At 41.2% G+C, this 24,866-nt stretch overlaps 1 protein-coding gene across 3 annotated transcripts in view; it reads right to left on the bottom strand.

Moving 5' to 3' along the window:
* Window positions 1–2,285: 2,285 nt before the first annotated feature.
* The window catches only part of LOC133555233 (helicase ARIP4-like), a 176,182-nt gene continuing 153,601 nt past the window's right edge, over window positions 2,286–24,866 (bottom strand). For all 3 annotated transcript variants that reach the window (XM_061904836.1, XM_061904838.1, XM_061904837.1), the window contains 7 exons: window positions 19,796–20,001; window positions 15,214–15,389; window positions 14,908–15,104; window positions 10,767–10,963; window positions 10,605–10,694; window positions 10,433–10,525; window positions 2,286–7,135 (listed from right to left, as the gene is read on the bottom strand). In XM_061904836.1, coding sequence (XP_061760820.1) covers window positions 6,273–7,135; window positions 10,433–10,525; window positions 10,605–10,694; window positions 10,767–10,963; window positions 14,908–15,104; window positions 15,214–15,389; window positions 19,796–20,001 — 1,822 coding nt within the window. In that variant the 3' untranslated portion in view covers window positions 2,286–6,272. The remainder of the gene's footprint in view (window positions 7,136–10,432; window positions 10,526–10,604; window positions 10,695–10,766; window positions 10,964–14,907; window positions 15,105–15,213; window positions 15,390–19,795; window positions 20,002–24,866) is intronic.

Below are 24,866 nucleotides of genomic sequence, written 5' to 3'. Positions count from 1 at the left end.
AGAGAAAGCTTTATTGCAAAATAGTGAAGTGAATTATATTTATATAGCGCTTTTTCTCAAGTAACTCAAAGCGCTTTACATAGTGAAACCCAATATCTAAGTTACATTCAAACCAGTGTGGGTGGCACTGGAAGCAGGTGGGTAAAGTGTCTTGCCCAAGGACACAACGGCAGTGACTAGAATGGCAGAAGCGGGAATTGAACCTGCAACCCTTAAGTTTCTGGCACGGCCACACTACCAACCGAGCTAAACGAGTCAAACCTGCTCAAGCGATCATGCCCTTCCTGAATGCTCCATGGAACCCGAGCGATGACGGCAAGAGTCGTTCACAGTGTTATTAAGTAAACAGTACCAGTCTATAGTGAAAACCTTTAAGTGGTATTATTTATAATAGTAATACCAACATTACAGGATTTCACCCTCGTTTTTATCAAATGAATGAGAGCATCGTTTTAAAACGTGTTTCTTTTTATTGTCAAACTTTAAAAAAACAAACAAACGAAAAAGAATACTACAACTTTGACTAAAAAGTAATATAAATTCATACACTCAAGTCCATGGATTGAAACACAGCAAGAGTTTGACGAGTAAATAATCATCAGTCCTCCCAGAGAGCAGCTTCCATCTTCTCAGCTGGTTGGACCGCATTAAAATCGGTCAAAATAAATATGCAAATTCAAGTAGAAAACGGCGTGAAATAAGTCATTTGAACAGGAAAACCGACGTTCTCGTCATCTTTCCCGATATGAAAACACACACACACAGTACAATAATCACCTTTTTTTTACAATGCATGATTCATAGGGAACTGTCATTTGAGCTCGGAGTGACATTGTTACAGCTAGTGGCGCCTCGGTTTTCCAAAGAAATCATCAAAATTTCGTATTCCAAAACAAACGAGTCCATTTGTCCGCACATTATTCCGTCCTTGGACTTGAGTGCCCAAGCCAAGAAAGTTGGTGACTCGTTCTGTGCTCATTTTTCTATTTGCTAAGCCACAATGGGGCCAAAAGAAGTAGGAAGTGCCAGCACTTTGATAAAGGAAACACTGCTGAATTCAACAAATAACGAAAAATATACCACTCTCCTGCCTTTCTCACTTGTCAACAAGATTTTTTAAAAAGTGATTTTATTTTATTTAAAATTGCAATGTTTTCTGCACCTAACATTTTTTTCTTCCTTAAAAAATTTAGTTTTGCGTCAATATTTTTCAGCCTAATTGGATGTGCATTATTTCAAATGGTTAAAAAAAGATATGTATATATATATTGACCCTAAACGAAAACCGAGGCGCCAATGCAAATAAAACCGGCAGGATGTTGACTACAGACTTTTAATGAGGGGACCTGCTGTGATCCTGATGGACACAAATACACTTTGAAACCTGGTTGACTCCAGATTCACATCATATAAGAGATGACTGGTGTAACTGTCAGCAGAATGATCGTTACACAACCCGATTATTACCCACTGATTGGTCCACACACGCCAAAATTGCATTTGTTTTTTGCAATTTTAAATTTTTTAAATGGTATATACATATACCATTTACAAAATTGAAAATTACAAAAAACAAATGCAATATATATATATATATATATATATATACATACATACAGTATATATGTGCATGTATAAATGCGTGTATACATACATACATATATATGTATATATACACACACATATTATATATATATATATATATATATATATACATACAGTATATATATATATGCATGTATAAATGTGTGTATATATACATATATATGTATGTATATATAAATATATATATGTGTATATATACATATATATATATACACACACATACATACATATGTATACAGTATATATATACATACATATATACAGTATATATATATATACATACATATGTATACAGTATACATACATACATATATACATACATACCCACAGTATACATATACATACATATATATGTATACAGTATATATATACATACATATACTGTATACATACAGAATATTATACATACATACATACATGTATATATATGTATATATATACATATATATGTATATATATATACACACACATATATACATATGTATATATATCTACACACATATATATATATATACATATATATATATATATGTATATATATATTTATATTTATGTATATATATATATATATATACTGTATATATATATATATATATATATATATATATATATATATATATATATATATATATATATATATATATATATATATATATATATATATATATATATATGACCATAATACACATTTTGAAAAAAAAAAAAATACAAAAAAAAAAAAGAAATAAAAATGAATAAATATTCATTGTTAATAAATAAATCACCCCGGTAAATTCAAACATTGTCCACAAAGAAAAAAATAAAAATAAACAAGCAATTTGTTGGCTTTTCCATGACAAAGCTCTCACTTTATAGACTGGTGATTTCATTGGGGGCTGTGGGGGGGGGGGGGGGGGGGTCTTTTGTCTACAGGTACAGGTGTCTTCCTACAGTGCACTGCAGCGCTCACCTGCAAACTGACTCGATTTATTCACGTCGAGCATCATCTTTGGTCGCTTCAGCCACAATCCTCTTTAATGGAGGTTGCAGATTTTTTTTTTTTTTTTGGGCAAAGCTCCCACCAAAGTAACCCCCCCCCCTTCACCCCTAAACAATGTTGTCTTCTTCCATTTGTTTCCACGGTAACAGCAAACAGGGGTGGGTCTTGATGATTCCTCTTGACATGTACACTAATAAATACGGTATTTATATATATATATATATATATATATATATATATATATATATATATATATATATATATATATATATATATATATATAGAGGCTTGAGTGAAGTGTTTTGCATGGTTTTTGTGACTATAGGCTACAGTAAGACTTTGTGTGCTGACATTTCCGCCGACTGCCTCCCAGCGTTCACATTCAGGAAAGAAATCAGCGGCAAAAAAGGCATTTTCCCGTCCTCCGCTACAAGACAGAGCGAGCGATTCAGTTTTTTCTTTTCACAACAAAAGAAAAGAAAGAAAAAACTGATTTTTGCACGCCAGGTGTCTCAATAGGAGTCTCCGTCAGAAGGCCTCGTTTGAAGGCATCGCATGGAGCGTACATTCTGTGAAGGGTTTTTTAAGGTGTTAGCAGGTGTTACCTTTTTTTTTATTTTTGTTTTATACAATACCACTGTCCTGGCAGTCAAAGTCGTTTTAAAGGTTCTCTTTTTTGTTGTTGTTGTTGTTGAAATATCCCCAAGCAAGAGTGGGATGCTACAGTACAGGGATGGGTTTTTAAGGACATTTTAAAAAGGAAAATGTAAAAAATGCTTCATTGATTCTTAAAGGGGAACATTATCAGCAGACCTATGTAAGCGTCAATATATACCTTGATGGTGCAGAAAAAAGACCATAAATGTTTTTAACCGATTTCCGAACTCTAAAAGGGTGAATTTGGCGATTTAAACACCTTTCAATTGTTCGCTGTCGGAGCGATGACCTTTCACCCGTGACATCACAACATGAAGCGATCCGCCATTTTCTCAATCTTATTACACGCACCAAGTCAAATCAGCTCTGTTATTTTCCGTTTTTTCGACTGTTTTCCCATACCTTGGAGACATCGTGCCTCGTCGGTGTGTTGTCGGAGGGTGTAACAACACCAACAGAGACGGATTCAAGTTGCAACAGTGGTCAAAAGATGCTAAAGTCCCTCGTTTGTTCCGCACAGTTTACCGACGACAGCTATGCTACGACAGAGATGGCAAGAATGTGTGGATATCCTGCGGCACTCAAAGCAGATGCATTTCCAACAATAAAGTCAACGAAATCTGCAATATTGGGAAATAGACCACCACTGAATCTGCCCGAGTGTGAGCTATTCAGGAACGACGGCAGTCTGTTCCCGCAGACGAGCGAGGTAAACCCCTTGGATATGATTTATGCCGCTTCTTTTTCTGTCTCATTTTGTCCACCAAACTGCACAAAGGTGAGTTTTGTTGATGTTATTGACTTATGTGTAGTGTGCTAATCACGGCATGACTGCAAGCTAATCAATGCTAACACGCTATTTCGGCTAGCTGTATGTACTTGTTGCATCATTATGCCTCATTTGTAGCTATATTTGCATCCAGCCTTTCCCTCCACCTACATTTAATGCCAAACAAACACATACCAATTGTTGGTTAGAAGGCGATCGCAGAATTCATCCGCGCTTTCTCCCGGGCCGCTGTCTGTCGTGATATGGCTCAAAAGCTTCTGTTTCTTCTTTAATTTCGTTTTCGGTACCTGCCTCCACACGCCAACCATCCATTTCAATACATGCGTAGTCTGCTGAATCGCTTACGGCGCTGAAATCCGAGTCTGAATCCGAGCTAATATCGCTATACCTTTCTGTGCTATCCGCCATGTTTGTTTCTGTGTGGTCACGCTGTGACGTCACAGGATAATGGACGGGTGGATATAACGACCGGTAAATCAGGCACTTTGAAGCCGTTTTTCGGGATATTGCGTGATGAGCAGGTTTTCCAGGTTGAGCGCACCATGCAACGTTCCGCTAAAATGCTAATCGTCAACTATATCGCATTTTTCATTTTTGTCACTGGTGAACAATTTAACGATTTAAATTCCGACGCCAATACGCAGAAAACTGTACAAAAAGGCGACAAATCACAGATTTTACCATGCAACTTTCCGTTAAAACGCTAATCGTCAACTTTATCGCATTTTTGATTTTTGTCACTGGTGAGTAATTTATCGATTGGAATTCCGACGCCAATATGCAGCAAACTGTACAAAAAGGTGGCAAATCACAGATTTTGGGGTTTGAACTCACGACCGACTGATCTCAGGGCGGACACTCTAACCACTAGGCCACTGAGTAGGTTTTCCAGGTTGAGCGCGTTATGCAACTTTCCGCTAAAACGCTAATCGTCAACTATATCGCATTTTTGATTTTTGTCACTAGTGAACAATTTATCGGTTTAAATACCGACGGCAATACGCAGCAAACCGTACAAAAAGGCGGCAAATCATAGATTTTACCATGCAACTTTCTGCTAAAAACGCTAAATTGAACTGTATCGCATTTCTTATTTTTGTCACTGGTGAGCAATTTATCGATTTAAATTCCGACGCCAATACGCAGCAAACTGTACAAAAAGGCGGCAAATCACAGATTTGGAGGTTTGAACTCACGATTTACCGATCTCAGGGCGGACACTTTAACCACTAGGCCACTGAGTTGGTTTTCCAGGTTGAGCACACCATGCAACTCCTCGCTAAAACGCTAATCGTCAACTATATCGCATTTTTGATTTTTGTCACAGGTAAAAAAATTATCGATTTAAATTCCAACGCCAATACGCAGCAAACCATACAAAAGGGCGACAAATCACACATTTTACAATGCAAGTTTCCGTTAAAACGCTAACCGTCAACTGTATCGCATTTTTGATTTTTGTCACTGGTGAACAATTTATCGATTTACATTCCAACGCCAATACGCAGCAAATCATAGATTTCACAGATTTGGGGGTTTGAACTCACGACCTACCGATCTCAGGGCGGACACTCTAACCAGTAGGCCACTGAGTAGGTTTTCCAGGTTGAGCACGACATGCAACTCCTTGCTAAAATGCTAATCGTCATCTAGATTGCATTTTTGATTTTTGTCACAGGTGAACAATTTATCGATTTTAAATTCCGACGCCAATACGCAGCAAACCGTACAAAAAGGCGACAAATCACAGATTTTACAATGCAACTTTCCGCTAAAACGCTAATGGTCAACTGTATCGCATTTTTGATTTTTGTCACTGGTGAGCAATTTATCGATTTTAAATTTTGACGCCGATACGCAGCAAACCGTACAAATCACAGATTTTACGCTGGTTTAAAAAAAAAAAATCGCGGTGGAGGCGATAGCTATAACCGACTTCTGTGGCTCAACAGCGCCTCTGCTGGTCGCAGCCAGGTACTGCGCTTCATTTTAGCTTAGGAGGTAATGAATAAAGCCTGGGCCCATCCCTAAAAACTATTCTTTTAAACGCATAATAACAAACTACTGCTTACAATGTATCCAACTTTTTAAATCTCGGATTATTTACGATGCAGAACTAGAATAAAAAAGCTCCAATCGTTTAAATGTTCTTCCTGTAAAAAGCCTGTAGTCCGTGATGTGACACAGATTCAGCATTCAAAGCTGCAGACGCACGCCATGTGACCATCAAATGGTCGCGTTTCATTGGCCGTTGACTTCGACGACCTCCTCGTTGCTATCGGAGCTGTCGGGGCTGCTGACATTCCGGCCGTAAGCCACGGAGAAAGATGGCGGGGAGGACGAGGAGGAGGAACTGGAGGCGGAAGTGTAGTGCGAGAGGAAGCTGGCCCCGGCTGGACCGGGAGTGGCCGCCGGGCCGGGGAGCATGGACCCGCGGTACAAGTTGGCCAGAGACTGACTGTAAGAGAGGGGGAAACCAGGCGGGAGCATCCCCGCCATTCCCGCCAGGCTGGGGCCGAGCATGAACGGCGGCACGGCGCCCGCAGCCCAAGTGGAAGCTTTGGAGGCGGAGGAAGATGAGACGGCGGTGGATGTAGACACGGCCGACGAAGAGGACGACGACGAGGGCACGGCGCCCAAAGCGAACAACTCGGACGCGAAGCTTGGGTCGCCCAGTCCGGTATGAGACGGGTGGATGTAGGGAGCGCCCGCCCCCATGTAGAGCGGGTGTCCCAGTGCGCCCCCCAGGACGGCCGGGTTGAAGCCCAGAGGGAGGCCGTAACCCGGCGGGTACGGGAAAGCCGCGGGGGGCCGCTTGCCGGGCCGCTCGTCCAGCGACGGCGTGGAGGCTTTGCGCTTGGAGCTGACTCTCAAGTCCTGGGCGGCGCTGGCGTCCATGTCGGGCTGGATGGCGTTGGCGGTGCGGCGGCTCACCTTCCTGCTGTCACCCTTAGCTACGGAAGTCAAGTTGTCCTTCGCCATCTCCGCCTGCAACTCGCCGACGATCTCCGGACCGTCCGGGGAGGCTGACGGCTGCTGCGGGTCAGGTGAGGAGGGGGCGTGACCGTCGCTGCCTGACTGCTGCTCTGCACAGCCCTGCAGGTCTGATGACAACACATCATATCAAACTGTTTACAGTCCAACAACAATCATGGAAGATTACTCAAACTAATTGATCTTTATTTAAGATCAATTTATTTTCTACAAAACCCAAAACCAGTGAAGTTGGCACGTTGTGTACAAACCCCCCCAAAAAATGTTTGTCAGTTTGAACATCAAATATGTTGTCTTTGTAGCATATTCAACTGAATATGGGTTGAAAAGTATTTGCAAATTATTGTATTCTGTTTATATGTACATCTAACACAATTTCCCAACTCATATGGAAACAGGGTTTGTAAATGGTAAATAAAAACAGAATACAATGATTTGCAAATCCTTTTCAACTTATATTCAATTAAATAGACTGCAAAGACAAAATATTTAATGTTCCAACTGAGAAACTTAATCTTTTTCGTTCAAATAATCATTCACTTAGAATTTAATGGCAGCAACACAGTGCTGTTACATGGCCTTTCTTTTTAAAAACCATTAGTAAACGTTTGGGAACTGAGGAGAGCAATTTTTGAAGCTTTTCAGATGGAATTCTTTCCCATTCTTGCTTGATGTACAGCTTAAGTTGTTCAATAGGCTGGGGTTTACGCTTCATAATGCGCCACACATTTTCAATGGGAGACAGGTCTGGACTACAGGCAGGCCAGTCTAGTACCCGCCTTATTTTACTATGAATCCACGCTGTTGTAACACGTGGCTTGGCATTGTCTTGGTGAAATAAGCAGGGGCGTCCATGATAATGTTCCTTGGATGACAACATATGTTGCTCCAAAACCTGTATGTACTTTTCAGCATTAATGGTGCCTTCACAGATGTGTAATCAATCAATCAATCAATCAATCAATGTTTATTTATATAGCCCCAAATCACAAATGTCTCAAAGGACTGCACAAATCATTACGACTACAACATCCTCGGAAGAACCCACAAAAGGGCAAGGAAAACTCACACCCAGTGGGCAGGGAGAATTCACATCCAGTGGGACGCCAGTGACAATGCTGACTATGAGAAACCTTGGAGAGGACCTCAGATGTGGGCAACCCCCCCCTCTAGGGGACCGAAAGCAATGGATGTCGAGCGGGTCTAACATGATACTGTGAAAGTTCAATCCATAGTGGCTCTAACACAGCCGCGAGAGTTCAGTTCAAGCTGATCCGAGACAACAGCGAGAGTCCCGTCCACAGGAGACCATCTCAAGCGGAGGCGGATCAGCAGCGTAGAGATGTCCCCAACCGATACAGGCGAGCGGTCCATCCTGGGTCCCGACGAGCGGTCCATCCTGGGTCTCGACTCTGGACAGTTACCCATGCCTTCTGGTACTAATACACCCCCATACCATCACAGATGCTGGCTTTTCAACTTTGTGCCTTGAACAATTTGGATGGTTCTGTTCCTCTTTGTTCCGGAGGACATGGCATCTACAGTTTCTAACAACGATATGAAATGTGGACTCGTCACACCACAGAACTCTTTTCCACTTTGCATCAGTCCATCTTAGATGGTGTCATTTATGGGTGTTGTTGATAAATGGCTTTCGCTTTCCATAATAGTTTTAACTGGCACTTACAGATGTAGCGACAAACTGTAGTTACTGACAGTGGTTTTCTGAAGTGTTCCTGAGCTCATGTGGTGATATCCTTTACACACTGATGTCTGTTTTTGATGCAGGGACCGAAGTTCCATAGATTCTTGGCTTACGTGCAGTAATTTCTCCAAACTTTCTGAACCTTTTGATGATATTACGGACCGTAGGTGGTGAAATCCCTAAATTCCTTGCAATATCTCGTTGAAAAATGTTGCTCTTAAACTGTCGGACAATTTGCTCAGGCATTTTTTCACAAAGTGGTGACCCTAGCCCTATCGGTGTTTGTGAATGACTGGTAGCTGCTTTTATACCCAATCATGGCACCGACCTATACCCAATTAGCCTGTTCACCTGTGGGATAATAATAATAATAATAATAGATTTTATTTGTAAAAAGCACTTTACATTGAGCAAACAACCTCAAAGTGCCACAGTGTAAAAAATCGAAATAATAAAAAATAAATAAAATATAAAACTAGAAACAGCCCAAAGGCTACAACCAGCATGCATGTCTATAGAAAGGCTTTTTTTTTTAAAAGATGGGGTTTTAAGCCTTTTTTAAAAGCATCCACAGTCTGAGGTGCCCTCAGGTTGTCAGGGAGAGCGTTCCACAGACTGGGAGCAGCGGAGCAGAAAGCCCGGTCTCCCATCGTTCGAAGCTTTGTCCGTGGAGGTTGGAGGAGGTTAGCCTGTATGGAGCGGAGGTGTAGTGTGGAGGATTTGGGGGTGAGCAGTTCCTTGAGGTATAGGGATAGGTTGAGGGATGTTTCAAATGGATGGATGGATTCTACTAAGATAAACTCCTCCAACCCAGGACATTGAGGAACTTAAAACATGATAGCAGTTGGATTTTAGAAGAAAGTGTGAAAACAATAACGACATCAGGTAGGAAGCCCCCACCGGTAGGAGTAGAGCTCGAGGGTTGGAGGTCACCCGACTCAAACCGATCACAGGAAATAGGCAGACAAACTGGGCTTTGTCCAGACTGACCGACTCCAAGACTAGAGTTACGAAGAGCGAGGGTCTTCGTGTAAAAGGTATTTAAGGACAGTGGTCCGAGAAAACAGCGGAAAAGTGATTAGGTCCATAGCTCGGTTGGTAGAGCGGCTGTGCCAGCAACTTGAGGGTTGCAGGTTCAATTCCCGCTTCCGCCATCCTGGTCACTGCCGTTGTGTCCTTGGGCAAGACACTTTGCCCACCTGCTCCCAGTGCCACCCACACTGCTTTAAATGTAACTTAGATATTGGGTTTCACTATGTAAAGCGCTTTGAGTCACTAGAGAAAAGCGCTATATAAGTATAATTCACAAATAACTTCCTCATTTTTTTTTTTGCCACCTGTGCCAGCTTTTTTGAAACATGTTGCAGGCATCAAATTCCAAATGAGCTAATATTTGCAAAAATGAACCAAGTTTTCCAGTTCGAACGTTAAGTATCTTGTCTTTGCAGACTCTTCAATTGAATATAAGTTGAAAATGATTTGCAAATCTTTGTATTCTGTTTTTATTTACCATTTTTACAACATGCTGTCTTCACGGGTTTTGGGGTTTGTATAATCCTGAATTAAATTATCGCAGTAATTGACCCTGCAGCTAAAATTCAGAAAACATTGATGAAATATTCAGATTATTCCAGAACAATGTTCAATAAATTATTATTTTTGATTATAATAAAAACAAACATTTCTCAAAGAATCTTCCAACCTTTGTAGGATGTTGATGTCTCCTCGGATGTTTTAGGCTTGCTCGCTGCTCGGATGGCAAAGATTCGTCCATCCGAAGTCCTGATGTAGGTCCCTACGGACAAGATCAGATTCTCGACTAGATGCAACATATTTGCGTACATGACATGAAATATGGGGAATAACCGTCTTACCTTTGGTGCCCCTGATGACGTGGATGCTCTCTCCAGCTGATATTCTGGCTTTGACGTCGGTTGAGCTGTTATTGCCTGGAATCACCATGTCTAAAATCAAACAGTTTCGATTATCGATCTGCGTTGTTTCCACACAAAATGTCACTCTGTGTGTGGCCATACCTGTCGTGGTGATGATCTTTTGCACAAACACGCCAGCTTTTTGCAAGTAGTTGACAGGAAAGCCCCCGAGGCCTGATGGCGATGAGTCTTTGGCGGGAGCAGAGCCCACAGACGCCTGCAGGTGCATGCTGGGAACCGGGCTGGACTGGGCTGCTTGCACACCCGTCACCGGTTTCTCCTCAGCGTGAGGAGGTCGCCTGAGGGAAGACATTTGAGTTATTTACTAAAAGATATTTGATGAATTCATCGTTATTTTCAATTCAAAGCGGAAGGATACACTGGAAAATACTCCAAAGGCCAAAAAAAGACATTAAAACAGTTTGAAATCTTTTTTTTTTTCTCTCAAATCACAAAAATAACCTTTTTTCATCATATGATGTCACAATTGACAATTAGTAGAAATGTTTTTAAACCTGTGACATATGTGCAGCAAGTAAGCTGGAGATGGCCTACATCAGGGGTGCCCACACTTTTTCTGCAGGCGAGCTACTTTTCAATTGACCAACTCGAGGGGATCTACCTCATTTATATATATCATTTATATTTATTTATGAAAGAGACATTTTTGTAAACAAGTTAAATGTGTTTAATGATAATACAAGCATGTGTAACACATATAGATGTCTTTCTTTCACAAAGACAAGAATATAAGTTGGTGTATTACCTGATTCTGATGACTTGCATTGATTGGAATCAGACAGTAATGATGATAACGCCCACATTTTCAAATGGAGGAGAAAAAAAGTTGTCCTTTCTGTACAATACCACATGAAAGTGGTTGGTTTTTGGCATCTAATTCATCCAGCTTCCATACACTTTACAAGAAAAACATTGGCGGCAAATTCCGTAGCTTGCTTGATTGACATTCACGGTACCGGAGGGTCTTGTGAGATGACGCTGGCTGCTGCCAGTTCATTATTATGAAAAAATGACCGAGAGGAAGGCGAGAAACACTTTTTATTTCAACAGACTCTCGCGCCGTCCCTTCCGTCAAAACTCTAAAGGCCGACTGCACATTTCCTATCTTCACAATAAAAGCCCTGCTTCATGCTGCCTGCGCTAACTAAATACAGAGTTTCGGAAAACTGCCGTGCACACGCGATCCCTCAGAAAGCTGGCGTGCACATCACTTGTGCACGCCAGCTTTCTGAGCCTCTTATTTTGTTAGCGCAGGCAGCATGAAGCAGGGCTTTTATTGTGAAGATAGGAAATGTGCAGTCGGCCTTTAGAGTTTTGGCGGAAGGGACGGCACGAAAGTCTGTTGAAATAAAAAGTGTTTCTCGCCTTCCTCTCTGTCATTTTTTCATAATAATGAACTGGCAGCAGCCAGCGTCATCTCACAAGACCCTCGGGTGCCGTGAATGTCAATCAAGCAAGCTACGGAATTTGCCGCCAATGTTTTTCTTGTAAAGTGTATGGAAGCTGGATGAATTAGATGCCAAAAACCAACCACTTTCATGTGGTATTGTACAGAAAGGACAACTTTTTTTCTCCTCCATTTGAAAATGTGGGCGTTATCATCATTACTGTCTGATTCCAATCAATGCAAGTCATCAGAATCAGGTAATACACCAACTTATATTCTTGTCTTTGTGAAAGAAAGACATCTATATGTGTTACACATGCTTGTATTATCATTAAACACATTTAACTTGTTTACAAAAATGTCTCTTTCATAAATAAATAAATATAAATGATATATATAAATGAGGTAGATCCCCTCGCGTTGGTCAATTGAAAAGTAGCTCGCCTGCAGAAAAAGTGTGGGCACCCCTGGCCTAAAGAATGTATTTTTAAAAACGTATTTAAAAAATAAAAGATTTATAATTAATTTTCTTCCAAATTTTTTTAGATATATTTTTTTCAAAAGATTTTTGAAAATTCAGATTTTTTTTAAATTAAGTGTGATTGAGAATAATAATAACTATTATTTTTTCTTTTTGAAGGGTTTTTCATCAAATGATGTCACAGTTGTCAATGAGTACAAATTTGCATAGGATTATTTATTCTGTTATTTAAATCTGTGACTTTATATGTGCAGCAAGTAAACTGGAGATGTCCTAAAGAATAAAAAAAAAAAAAAGTATTTAAAAAAAAAAAAAAGAAAATTCATAATGTATTTACTTCTAATTGTTTTTTTTAAATATATTTGTGAAAATTCAGAATTTTTTCAATAGATTTTTGAAAATTAAGGGTAATTTAAAATCGTAATTTTTTTTGTTTAACTTTCTTTGCTAAAATCTCTTAATCAACTTCAGTCCTAAACACAAATACCCCTTTTTTAACCTTTCGAAGGGTTTTTCATCAAATGATGTCACAATTGTCAATTAGTATAAATTTGCATAAGATGATTTATTCTGTTATTTAAACCTGTGACATTATATGTGCAGCAAGTAAGCTGCAGATGGCCTGAAGAATGTATTTTTAAAAATGTATTTAAAAAAATAAAAACAATTATAAATTATTTTCTTCCAAATTTTTATAAAAAAGATTTTTGAAAATTCAGATTTTTTTTCCAATAGATTTTGGAAAATTAAGGGTGATTGAGAATAATAATAACTATTATTTTTTTGTAAATTTATTTTTGAAGGGTTTTTCATCAATTGATGTCACAGTTGTCAATGAGTGCAAATTTGCATAATATTATTTATTATTTTATTTAAATCTGTGACTTTATATGTGCAGCAAGTAAGCGGAGATGTCATAAGGAATGAGTTTTAAAAAATGTATAAAAAAAAGAAGAAAATTCATAATGTATTTACTTCCATTTTTTTTTTTTATGTATTTTTGAAAATTCAGATTTTTTTCAATAGATTTTTGAAAATTAGGGGTAATTTAAAATCGTAATGTATATATATATATATACATATATATATATATATATATATATATATATACATATATATATATATATATATATATATATGTATTTTTTTTTTTTACTTTCTTTGCTGAAATCTCTTAATCAACTTCAGTCCAAAACAAAAATACCCTTTTTTTGAGATTATTTATTATTTTATTAAAATCTGTGACTTTATATGTGCAGCAAGTAAACTGGAGATGTCATAAGGAATTAATTTTAAAAAATGTATAAAAAAAAAGAAGAAAATTCATAATGTAATTACTTCCAATTTTTTTTTTAAATGTATTTTTGAAAATTCTGATTTTTTTTAATAGATTTTTGAAAATTAGGGGTAATTTAAAATCGTAATGTATATATATATATATATATTTTTTTTTTTTTTTTTTTTTTTTTACTTTCTTTGCTGAAATCTCTTAATCAACTTCAGTCCAAAACAAAAATACCCTTTTTTTGAGATTATTTATTATTTTATTTAAATCTGTGACTTTATATGTGCAGCAAGTAAACTGGAGATGTCATAAGGAATTAATTTTAAAAAATGTATAAAAAAAAAGAAGAAAATTCATAATGTAACTACTTCCAATTTTTTTTTTAAATGTATTTTTGAAAATTCTGATTTTTTTTAATAGATTTTTGAAAATTAGGGGTAATTTAAAATCGTAATGTATATATATATATATATATATATATATATATTTTTTTTTACTTTCTTTGCTGAAATCTCTTAATCAACTTCAGTCCAAAACAAAAATACCCTTTTTTTGAGATTATTTATTATTTTATTTAAATCTGTGACTTTATATGTGCAGCAAGTAAGCTGGAGATGGCCTAAAGAATGTATTTTTAAAAATTGATAACAAAAAAAAAAGTTTCATAATTCATTTTCTTCAATTTTTTTTTTTAAATAGATTTTTGAAAACTCAGATTTTTTTCCAATTGTTTTTTTTTTTTTAATTAAGGGTAATTAAGTAATTTAAATTTATATATTTTTTTAAATTATTTGCTCAAATCTCTCAACTTTAGCCCCCCAAAAAATACCCTTTTTTTTCCTAACCCTTTGAAGGGTTTTTCATGAAATGATGTCAGTTGTCAATTAGTATAAATTTGCATAAGATGATTTATTCTGTTATTTAAACCCATCCATCCATCCATCCATCCATCCATCCATCCATCCACCAATCCATCCATCCATCCATCCATCTCCTATCCCGTCACTCCAATTCAGAGACAGTTTGACTAGGCGCAGAAGTGGATCTTGAATAATGTTGAATCACAAACCAGTTCCTCTGGCTGAAGGCGGGGATGTTGGTCAGGCTCTGGTCGCTGGCCGGGTAGTAGTGGGCGTAAGAAGGTCGCGTGTACGGCACGGACGCCCTCTTCTCCTCCTCGTAACCTTTCTTGGCCGCCTTCTTCTCGGCCACGCTCAGCTTCATCTCCCGGCGGTCCATCAGCAGAGACTCGTGGGGGAACGGTTGCTGCCCGGCAAATAATCCAGGTCATTTAAAAAAAGACCAAATACCCTAAATGCTTCCTTTTGCTACACCACTAGGGGGCGGGCGGGGACCATCTTAGTCGGCGTTCTACCTTGGTGATGAGGTGAGGAAAGAGACGCAGCGCCTTATCGAGGACGCACTCCATGCCGTTCTGGTGCTGCAGCTGGATTTGGCTCGGCTCCGGTTCTTCCTCGGCGAAGTGGAGAAGAGACTCCACCTCCCTCCTGGTGAAGGTCAGCACAGGGTTCAAGTCGTCCACCACGCGATCTAATGGAGGGACGGAGCAAGAGAGGTAAACAGGACATTTTATGACTCCATCAATCCATCTTCTGCTTATCCGAGGTCAGGTCGCGGGGGCAGCAGCCTAAGCAGGGAAGCCCAAACTTCCCTCTCCCCAGCCATTTCGTCCAGCTCTTCCCGGGGGATCCCGAGGCGTTCCCAGGCCAGCCGGGAGACATAGTCTTCCCAACGTGACCTGGGTCTTCCCCCTTGGCAAATCCTCCCTAGGGAGGCGTTCGGGTGGCATCCTGATCAGATGCCCGAACCACCTCATCTGGCTCCTCTCGATGTGGAGGAGCAGTGGCTTTACTTTGAGTTCCTCCCGGATGGCAGAGCTTCTCACCCTATCTCTAAGGGAGAGACCCAAATTCATTTTAGCCGCTTGTACCCGTGATCTTATCCTTTCGGTCATGACCCAAAGCTCATGACCATAGGTGAGGATGGGAACGTAGATCGACCGGTAAATTGAGAGCTTTTCCTTCCGGCTCAGCTCCTTCTTCACCACAACGGATCGATACAGCGTCCGCATTACTGAAGACGCCGCACCGATCCGCCTGTCGATCTCACGATCCACTCTTCCCTCACTCGTGAACAAGACTCCTAGGTACTTGAACTCCTCCACTTGGGGCAGGGTCTCCTCCCCAACCCGGAGATGGCATTCCACCCTTTTCCGGGCGAGAACCATGGACTCGGACTTGGAGGTGCTGATTCTCATCCCAGTCGCTTCACACTCGGCTGCGAACAGATCCAGTGAGAGCTGAAGATCCCGGTCAGATGAAGCCATCAGGACCACATCATCTGCAAAAAGCAGAGACCTGATCCTGCAGCCACCAGACCGGATCCACTCAAGACCCTGACTGCGCCTAGAAATTCTGTCCATAAAAGTTATGAACAGAATCGGTGACAAAGGGCAGCCTTGGCGGAGTCCAACCCTCACTGGAAACGTGTCCGACAACGCGGACCAAGATCTGATACTGATCGTACGGGGAGTGGACCTCCATAATAAGACGGTCCGATACCCCGTACTCTCTGACTTTTATGACTCTTGTTAGAATAATTTTATCTAAGTTATCACAAAAACTTTGTGTTGAAATGAGTTCCGGGCGAGAAGACCAAAAGCAGTCCTTGAACCTACCAAGAAGAAGACTTGTAAAACTCCACTGCGTTGGAGGGAAGGAACAGGAAGGGGTTTCTGTTTCCTTCATGTATTGTAATCAACAGAAAGACATTGTCCTGACCCAAGAACTACAGAGCAAAAAGGAAGCAGGGCCTGACTCCCTTCCAGGAACTGCTTTTTTGAAACTCTTTTACGACCTCTTTTTTGAACCGACCTTTTTCTTTTGAACTGTTTTGTAATCAAAGGCGAGGGCTGTTTACGACCCCGTCCCTTTGGAAGCAGCTGTGGTCAGGGAAGGTCCAAATAAAAGAAGGAGGCGTGCAATCTTTTGGCAGATCGTGCTGAGACACTGTATCAATCAATGTTTATTATACAGCCCTAAATCACAAGAGTCTCAAAGGGCTGCACAAGCCACAACGTCATCCGTGGATCAGCGCCCACATAAGGGCAAGGAAAAACTCAAAACCCAGCGGGACGTTGATGTGTATGGACGCTGTACAAGGGTACAGCGTCCATGCGTCTCTCCTCAAATTGAGCCAAATTTGAATTCTGTCTGTTTAATTCCTTGCTTCTTGTCTTGTTTAATAGATGTCATCGGTGTTTGATACCCGACAACTCTGCTCCAGAAATACTCTGATGACTCTGCTGTGGTCGGGCGGGATAGGAGTACAGGACACTGATCGCTGACTTTGTGGAGTAGTCTCAGGCAAAACATCTGCTCATTAGGAGCTGGTCATGGACTTCAAGAAGAAAATAACCCCAGTAGAGCACATCAAAATCCAGGGCCGGGAGGGGGCAGTACAAGAACCTGGGAGTCGACTTGAACAGCAGACTGGACTGGAAGGACAACAGCAAAGCTGCATACAAGAAGGCCGTGGGCAGACTCTTTTTCCTGCTTAGGTCCTTTAAAAACCTTAAAGGCCTTAGTGGCCACATGCGTGGACAGCACCTTTTAGCAATTATTTCCAAAATGGTGTACACTACTGAATTGGGGTCTAATGGCCACATATGTGGACACTTATACTGCCATCTGGTGGTGTCAGAAGAGTATAACATACAATGGAATTTGGAAAAAAGAAAAAGTGTAAAAATAAGAATTAGCATGTCACTAAACATGAAGTACACATTTGTGTACTTATGGACTAACTACATCATATCAAAATTTGATTCTTAGTTTTTATTTTAATTAGGGTCCAATAAGCACAAATAGCAAAGAGAAATAAAAAAAGAATGTAAACAAACAGCTTGGGCCTTAAGAGTTTTTTTTTTTCAGTTTGTAGTGGCCACTGCCCTGTACTTTGCAGTACTTTGTTGGGGCAGCAGCACCAGCAAAAAGGGACTTAATTGACAAACTGATCCAGGAAAGCCGGCCGAACTATTGGCACGCAGTTGGAGGCCTTTGTGTCAGTGAGGGACAGGAGGACACTGGACAAACTGCCGGTCATCATGGTGTATATTGCAGCGTCCCGGAAGAGTTAGTGCTGCAAGGGGTTCTGGTTATTTGTTCTTTTGTGTTTATGTTGTGTTACGGTGCGGATGTTCTCCCGAAATGTGTTTGTCATTACACTCAGGAGGATGGCGGGGGGGTGTATATTTCAGCGTCCCGGAGGAGTTAGTGCTGCAAGGGATCCTGGGTATTTGTTCTTTTGTGTTTATGTTGTGTTACGGTGCGGATGTTCTCCCGAAAAGTGTTTGTCATTACACTCAGGAGGGTAGCGGGGGGTGTATATTGCAGCGTCCCGGAAGAGTTAGTGCTGCAAAGGGTTCTGGGTATTTGTTCTTTTGTGTTTATGTTGTGTTACGGTGGGTGCGGACGTTCTCCTGAAATGTGTTTGTCATTACACTCAGGAGGGTAGCGGGGGGGTGTATATTGCAGCGTCCCGGAAGAGTTAGTGCTGCAAGGGGTCCTGGGTATTTGTTCTTTTGTGTTTATGTTGTGTTACGGTACGGATGTTCTCCCGAAATGTGTTTGTCATTACACTCAGGAGGGTAGCGTGTGTGTGTGTACATTGCAGAGTCCCGGAAGAGTTAGTGCTGCAAGGGATTCTGGGTATTTGTTCTTTTGTGTTTATGTTGTGTTACGGTGCAGACGTTCTCCTGAAATGTGTTTGTCATTACACTCAGGAGGGTAGCGGGGGGGGTGTATATTGCAGCGTCCCGGAAGAGTTAGTGCTGCAAGGGGTCCTGGGTATTTGTTCTTTTGTGTTTATGTTGTGTTACGGTACGGATGTTCTCCCGAAAAGTGTTTGTCATTACACTCAGGAGGGTAGCGAGGGGTGTATATTGCAGCGTCCCGGAAGAGTTAGTGCTGCAAAGGGTTCTGGGTATTTGTTCTTTTGTGTTTATGTTGTGTTACGGTGCGGACGTTCTCCTGAAATGTGTTTGTCATTACACTCAGGAGGGTAGCGGGGGGTGTATATTGCAGCGTCCCGGAAGAGTTAGTGCTGCAAGGGGTCCTGGGTATTTGTTCTTTTGTGTTTATGTTGTGTTACGGTACGGATGTTCTCCCGAAATGTGTTTGTCATTACACTCAGGAGGGTAGCGTGTGTGTGTGTACATTGCAGAGTCCCGGAAGAGTTAGTGCTGCAAGGGGTTCTGGGTATTTGTTCTTTTGTGTTTATGTTGTGTTACGGTGCGGATGTTCTCCCGAAATGTGTTTGTCATTACACTCAGGAGGGTAGCAGAGGGTGTATATTGCAGCGTCCCGGAAGAGTTAGTGCTGCAAGGGGTTCTGGGTATTTGTTCTGTTGTGTTTATGTTGTGTTACGGTGTGGGATGTGTTTGTCATTCTTGTTTGGTGTGGGTTCACAGTGTGGCGCATATTTGTAACAGTGTTAAAGTTGTTGAGACGGCCACCCTCAGTGTGACCTGTATGGCTGTCGACCAAGTATGCCTTGCGTTCACTTGGCGCTCTGTACTTCTCCCTACGTCTGTGTACCACTCCGTACTGGGCGTTTTAAAAAGTCATTAATTATGCTTTTAGAAACCAATACCGATCATTTCCGATATTACATTTCAACGCATTTATTGGCCGATAATATCAGCAGTCCGATATTATTGGGCATCTCTAAATATAACAATATTATATACTGAATAAACAATATTTATATATTACATATATGTTTAATTTTATATTGCTACTATGGTATGTTTAGTCTACTTAATACCTGCATTATCCTTCCCATCCTAAGTAACTGAGCTACTGCGTGGAACAATTTCCCTTGTGGATCAATATTAGTCTAACGAGGATGCAAAAGCAGAGTGGAGTGTTCCTTACCAGACATGCCCTGTTTGGAGATCTGCCGGTCGTAGATCTTCTTCTCCAGCGTGAAGTCGCACACCAGCCTGTAGATGTGACACGCCTTCTTCTGCCCGTAGCGATACACGCGGCACACAGCCTGGGCGTCATGGCAGGGGTTCCAGGAGGCGTCGAACACCACCACGCGGTTGGCACCGATCAGGTTCACGCCCAGGCAACCGGCTCTGAGACGCAGGAAGCAACGCTGTCCAATTAGGGTCCTCAAAACCTCCTTGATAACATCACTGTTGCTATATATGTGTGTGTGGATGTGTGTGTGTGTGTGTGTGTTCTGGCAATGCTGACTTAATGAGGACATCGCTCTGTTTACACCAGGAGTGTCAAACTCAAATACAGAGTGGGCCAAAATTTAAAACTGAACAAAGCCGCGGGCCAAGGTTGAACAAATTAACCTTTTAATAGGGACCCAAACAAGTTTTGCATTGAATATTGAACAAGCGAGACTTATATAACTTTATAGTGACATGCAAAATCCAGTTTCAAATAATGATAATAATTTAAAAATTGCAATGGCATCCATCCATCCATTTTTCTACCGCTTATTCCCTTTTGGGGTCGCGGGGGGCGCTGGCGCCTATTATCGCTGATAATCACGATGTGAAAAATAACGTTCAAAATATAAATATACATTTTCCCATTAATTTGAGCGAGGATGAAAGATTCGCTGATGAGGAAAGTTAGAGTGAAGGACTATAAAAAAAATATATATTAAAAAAAAGGCGAGGGACAGTGAGAGCGATTCAGGTGTTTTTAGACACATTCACTAGGATAATTCTGGAAAATCTCTTATCTGCTATTGCAGGGGTAGGGAACCTATGGCTCTAGAGCCAGATGTGGCTCTTTTGATGACTGCATCTGGCTCTCAGATAAACCTTAGCTGACATTGCTTAATAATCAATCAATCAATCATCCATCCATCCATTTTCTCCCGCTTATTCCGTTTTGGGGTCGCGGGGGGCGTTGGCGCCTATCTCAGCTACAATCGGGCAGAAGGCGGCGTACACCCTGGACAAGTCGCCACCTCATCGCAGGGCCAACACAGATAGACAAACAACTTTCACACTCACATTCACACACTAGGGCCAATTTAGTGTTGCCAATCAACCTATCCCCAGGTGCATGTCTTTGGAAGTGGGAGGAAGCCGGAGTACCCGGAGGGAACCCACGCAGTCACGGGGAGAACATGCAAACTCCACACAGAAAGATCCCGAGCCTGGATTTGAACCCAGGACTGCAGGAACTTCATATTGTGAGGCAGACGCACTAACCCCTCTTCCACCGTGAAGCCATTGCAATGACATATCAAATCAAATTTAAATAGAAATTGAATGCCTCTTTTCTATTTGCAGCCTTCTCAGGTAAATATCAAAATAAACTCTTCCCACAGGCTAATAATACATTTTTAAATTGTAGCGTCCAGAAATAGGTAGTGCTGCAAGGGCTTCTGTGTATTAGTTCTGTTGTGTTTATGTTGTGTTACAGTGCGGATGTTCTCCCGAAATTTGCTTGTCGTTCTCGTTTAGTGTTGGTTCACAGTGTGGCGCATATTTGTAACAGTCTTAAAGTTGTTCATGCGGCCACCCTCAGTGTGACCTGTATGGCTGTTGACCAAGCTTGCATTGTATTAGCGTGTGTGTGTGTGTGTAAAAGCCACATATATCGTGTTTAGCTCGGTTGGTAGAGTGGCCGTGCCAGCAACTTGAGGGTTGCAGGTTCGAGTCCCGCTTCTGCCAACCTAGTCACTGCCGTTGTGTCCTTGGGCAAGACACTTTACCCACCTGCTCCCAGTACCACCCACACTGGTTTGAATGTAACTTAGATATTGGGTTTCACTATGTAAAGTGCTTTGAGTCACTAGAGAAAAAGCGCTATATAAATATAATTCTAGCTCCAGCCTATCTTGCCGATTGTATTGTACCGTATGTCCCGGCAAGAAATCTGCCTTCAAAAGACTCCGGCTTATTAGTGATTCCTAGAGCTCAAAAAAAGTCTGCGGGCTACAGAGCGTTTTCCGTTCGGGCTCCAGTACTCTGGAATGCCCTCCCGGTAACAGTTCGAGATGCTACCTCAGTAGAAGCATTTAAGTCTCATCTTAAAACTCATTTGTATACTCTAGCCTTTAAATAGACCTCCTTTTTAGACCAGTTGATCTGCCGCTTCTTTTCTTTCTCCTATGTCCCCCCCTCCCTTGTGGAGGGGGTCCGGTCCGATGACCATGGATGAAGTACTGACTGTCCAGAGTCGAGACCCAGGATGGACCGCTCGTCGGGACCCAGGATGGACCGCTCGCCTGTATCGGTTGGGGACATCTCTACGCTGCTGATCCGCTTGAGATGGTCTCCTGTGGACGGGACTCTCACTGCTGTCTTGGAGCCACTATGGATTGAACTTTCACAGTATCATGTTAGACCCGCTCGACATCCATTGCTTTCGGTCCCCTAGAGGGGGGGGGGGTTGCCCACATCTGAGGTCCTCTCCAAGGTTTCTCATAGTCAGCATTGTCACTGGCGTCCCACTGGATGTGAATTCTCCCTGCCCACTGGGTGTGAGTTTTCCTTGCCCTTTTGTGGGTTCTTCCGAGGATGTTGTAGTCGTAATGATTTGTGCACTCCTTTGAGACATTTGTGATTTGGGGCTATATAAATAAACATTGATTGATTGATTGATAATTCAATTCAATTCAATTCAATTCAATTCAACTAGGCCGGCACGCTGTTTCTACGTAGGAAAAGCGGACATGACGAAAGGTTTTAGAGGACGCTTGAGGCAGTGTCTTTAAGGCACGCCCCCGATATTGTTTTCCAGGTGGCAATTGGGAGAAATTTGGGAGAATGGTTGCCCCCTGGGATTTTCGTGAGGGGCACTGAAATTTGGGAGTCTCCTTGGAAAATCAGGGGGGGGTTAGCAAGTATGAGTAATAGCGGTGAATGTGGTGTTACAGCAACAACAACGCTGTATAACACCGGCGGGCCAGCTCTAATGTTAATATGATATTGTCTCAAGGGCCAAATTAAAATACACGGCGGGCCAGAGTTTGACACCCATGGTTTACACAGTCACCTTTAGGGGACCTCTGACAGTATGGGGACCAAAAAATACAGGTCCCCTAAAGGGAAACCTTTTTAAATTTTAAATGATAGTCATATCCATTCTGAAGATGCCTAAGAGATTTTTTAAGCTTTGGCCCATAAAACATGTTGACTGGTTGGTTTGAGTGTGAGACATTTGCACAGCAGCCCCCTCATTGGGCTATAGCTGGTACTTGGTACTGTATTACTCACTGGTTCTTAACCTGGGTTCGATCGAACCCTAGGGGTTCGATGAGTCGGCCTCAGGGGTTCGGCGGAGGTCAAAACACACCCGACTCATCGTGTAAATACAAACGTCTCCCTATCGGCGTATTACGGATACGGCAACAGCTGACTGATTTGCAAGTGTGTAATTTGTTGTGCGTTTATGCACTGTGTTGGTTTTGTTGTTTGAAGGTGATGTTCATGCACGGTTCATTTTGTGCACCAGTAAAAAAAAACATGGTAACACTTTAGTACGGGGAACATGATCACCATTAATTAGTTATTAAAATGCAAATTAGTAACATATTGGCTCTTAACTAGTCATTATTAAGTACTTATTAATGCCTTATTCGGCATGGACTTATTATAACCCTAACCAAATAACTCTGAATTAAGTCTTTATTACTTAGAATATGTTCCCCTAGTGTCCAAATAATTTTTAATATTACATGATCTATGGCCCGGATTATGGTTTTGTTATTTTTTGAACTCTTTTAGTTTCTGTTTGCGCTCCCTTGTTTTGTTTAATTACCATGCCGACTTATGATCATTCTGTCATGACGGGGGGGATTCGCAGCTTACTGCGAGGTTTGTTCTCCCGGACTATTCCGGACCAGGCTTGCAGGTAGGAACATATTTATTAACTCGATAAATCTTGGCAGGGCATGAGGTAAAAAAAACAAAAACTATGGCGTGGAACAAACACAAAACTGTGGCATGAAACAAACATAAACTACGGCTTCGAACAAACACGAAACTGTGGCAAGAAGTAAACAAGACTTAGGTGGACAAGGCATTAATCGAGCAACAAGAACTGTGGTATCGCATGAAAACAAGCAATGGCTCCAGGCCGACTGACTGGCAAAGACAGGCTTAAATAAGGGTCTTGATTAGAAACGGGTGCGTGGTCCGAACACCATAGGCAGGTGAAAATCATAAGTCAGCGTGGTAACCAAACAAAAAAGGGAGCGCACACAGGAACTAAAAGAGTCCAAAAACTAACAAAAAAATAACAAATCATAATCCAGACCACAGATCATGACAAAATTAGGTATTTGTTACTTAGAATATGTTCCCTATACCAAAGTGTTACCAAAAACATAAAACTTTGTCTTGAATTCGAAAAAACCCCAAAACATTTTATTTTTCACTAATGAAGGTTTCGGTGAATGCGCATATGAAACTGGTGGGGTTCGGTACCTCCAACAAGGTTAAGAACCACTGTCTTAAAGTATGAGTATGAGTAAGTAAGTATGATCAGCACATCACTTCATCAATCCAGAGATTTAAAGACGTGTATGAGCTAACTGGGCAGTGGACATTTGACCTGATTTTTTTTATGCCTCCACCAGCTGTAGAAAGTGTGGTCCCCACAAGTCATGATCAACATATTGGTCCCCATTCCTAATGATAACCAGTGTGTGTGTGTGTGTGTGTGTGTGTGTGTGTGTTCTGGCAATGCTGACTTAATGGGGACATCGCTCTGTTTACACAGTCACCTGTAGGGGACTTCTGACGGTATGGGGACAAAGAAACGGGTCCCCTAAAGGGAAACATTTAATTTAATTTATTTATTTTTTAAATGGTCCTCGGTAGTCAGGTACAAATTTGTGTGCATTATGCAAAATTATTTAAATTTGGTCCCCATGAACCATATTAACTCTTTTTCCCCCCAGGGTCCCCAGTAAGTATGATCAGCACATTACTTCATCAATCCAGAGATTTAAAGACGTGTA

Source organism: Nerophis ophidion, linkage group LG06 (assembly GCF_033978795.1).
Source record: "Nerophis ophidion isolate RoL-2023_Sa linkage group LG06, RoL_Noph_v1.0, whole genome shotgun sequence".
Classification (NCBI taxonomy): domain Eukaryota; kingdom Metazoa; phylum Chordata; class Actinopteri; order Syngnathiformes; family Syngnathidae; genus Nerophis; species Nerophis ophidion.
This window is presented reverse-complemented; position numbering and strand designations above follow the sequence as displayed.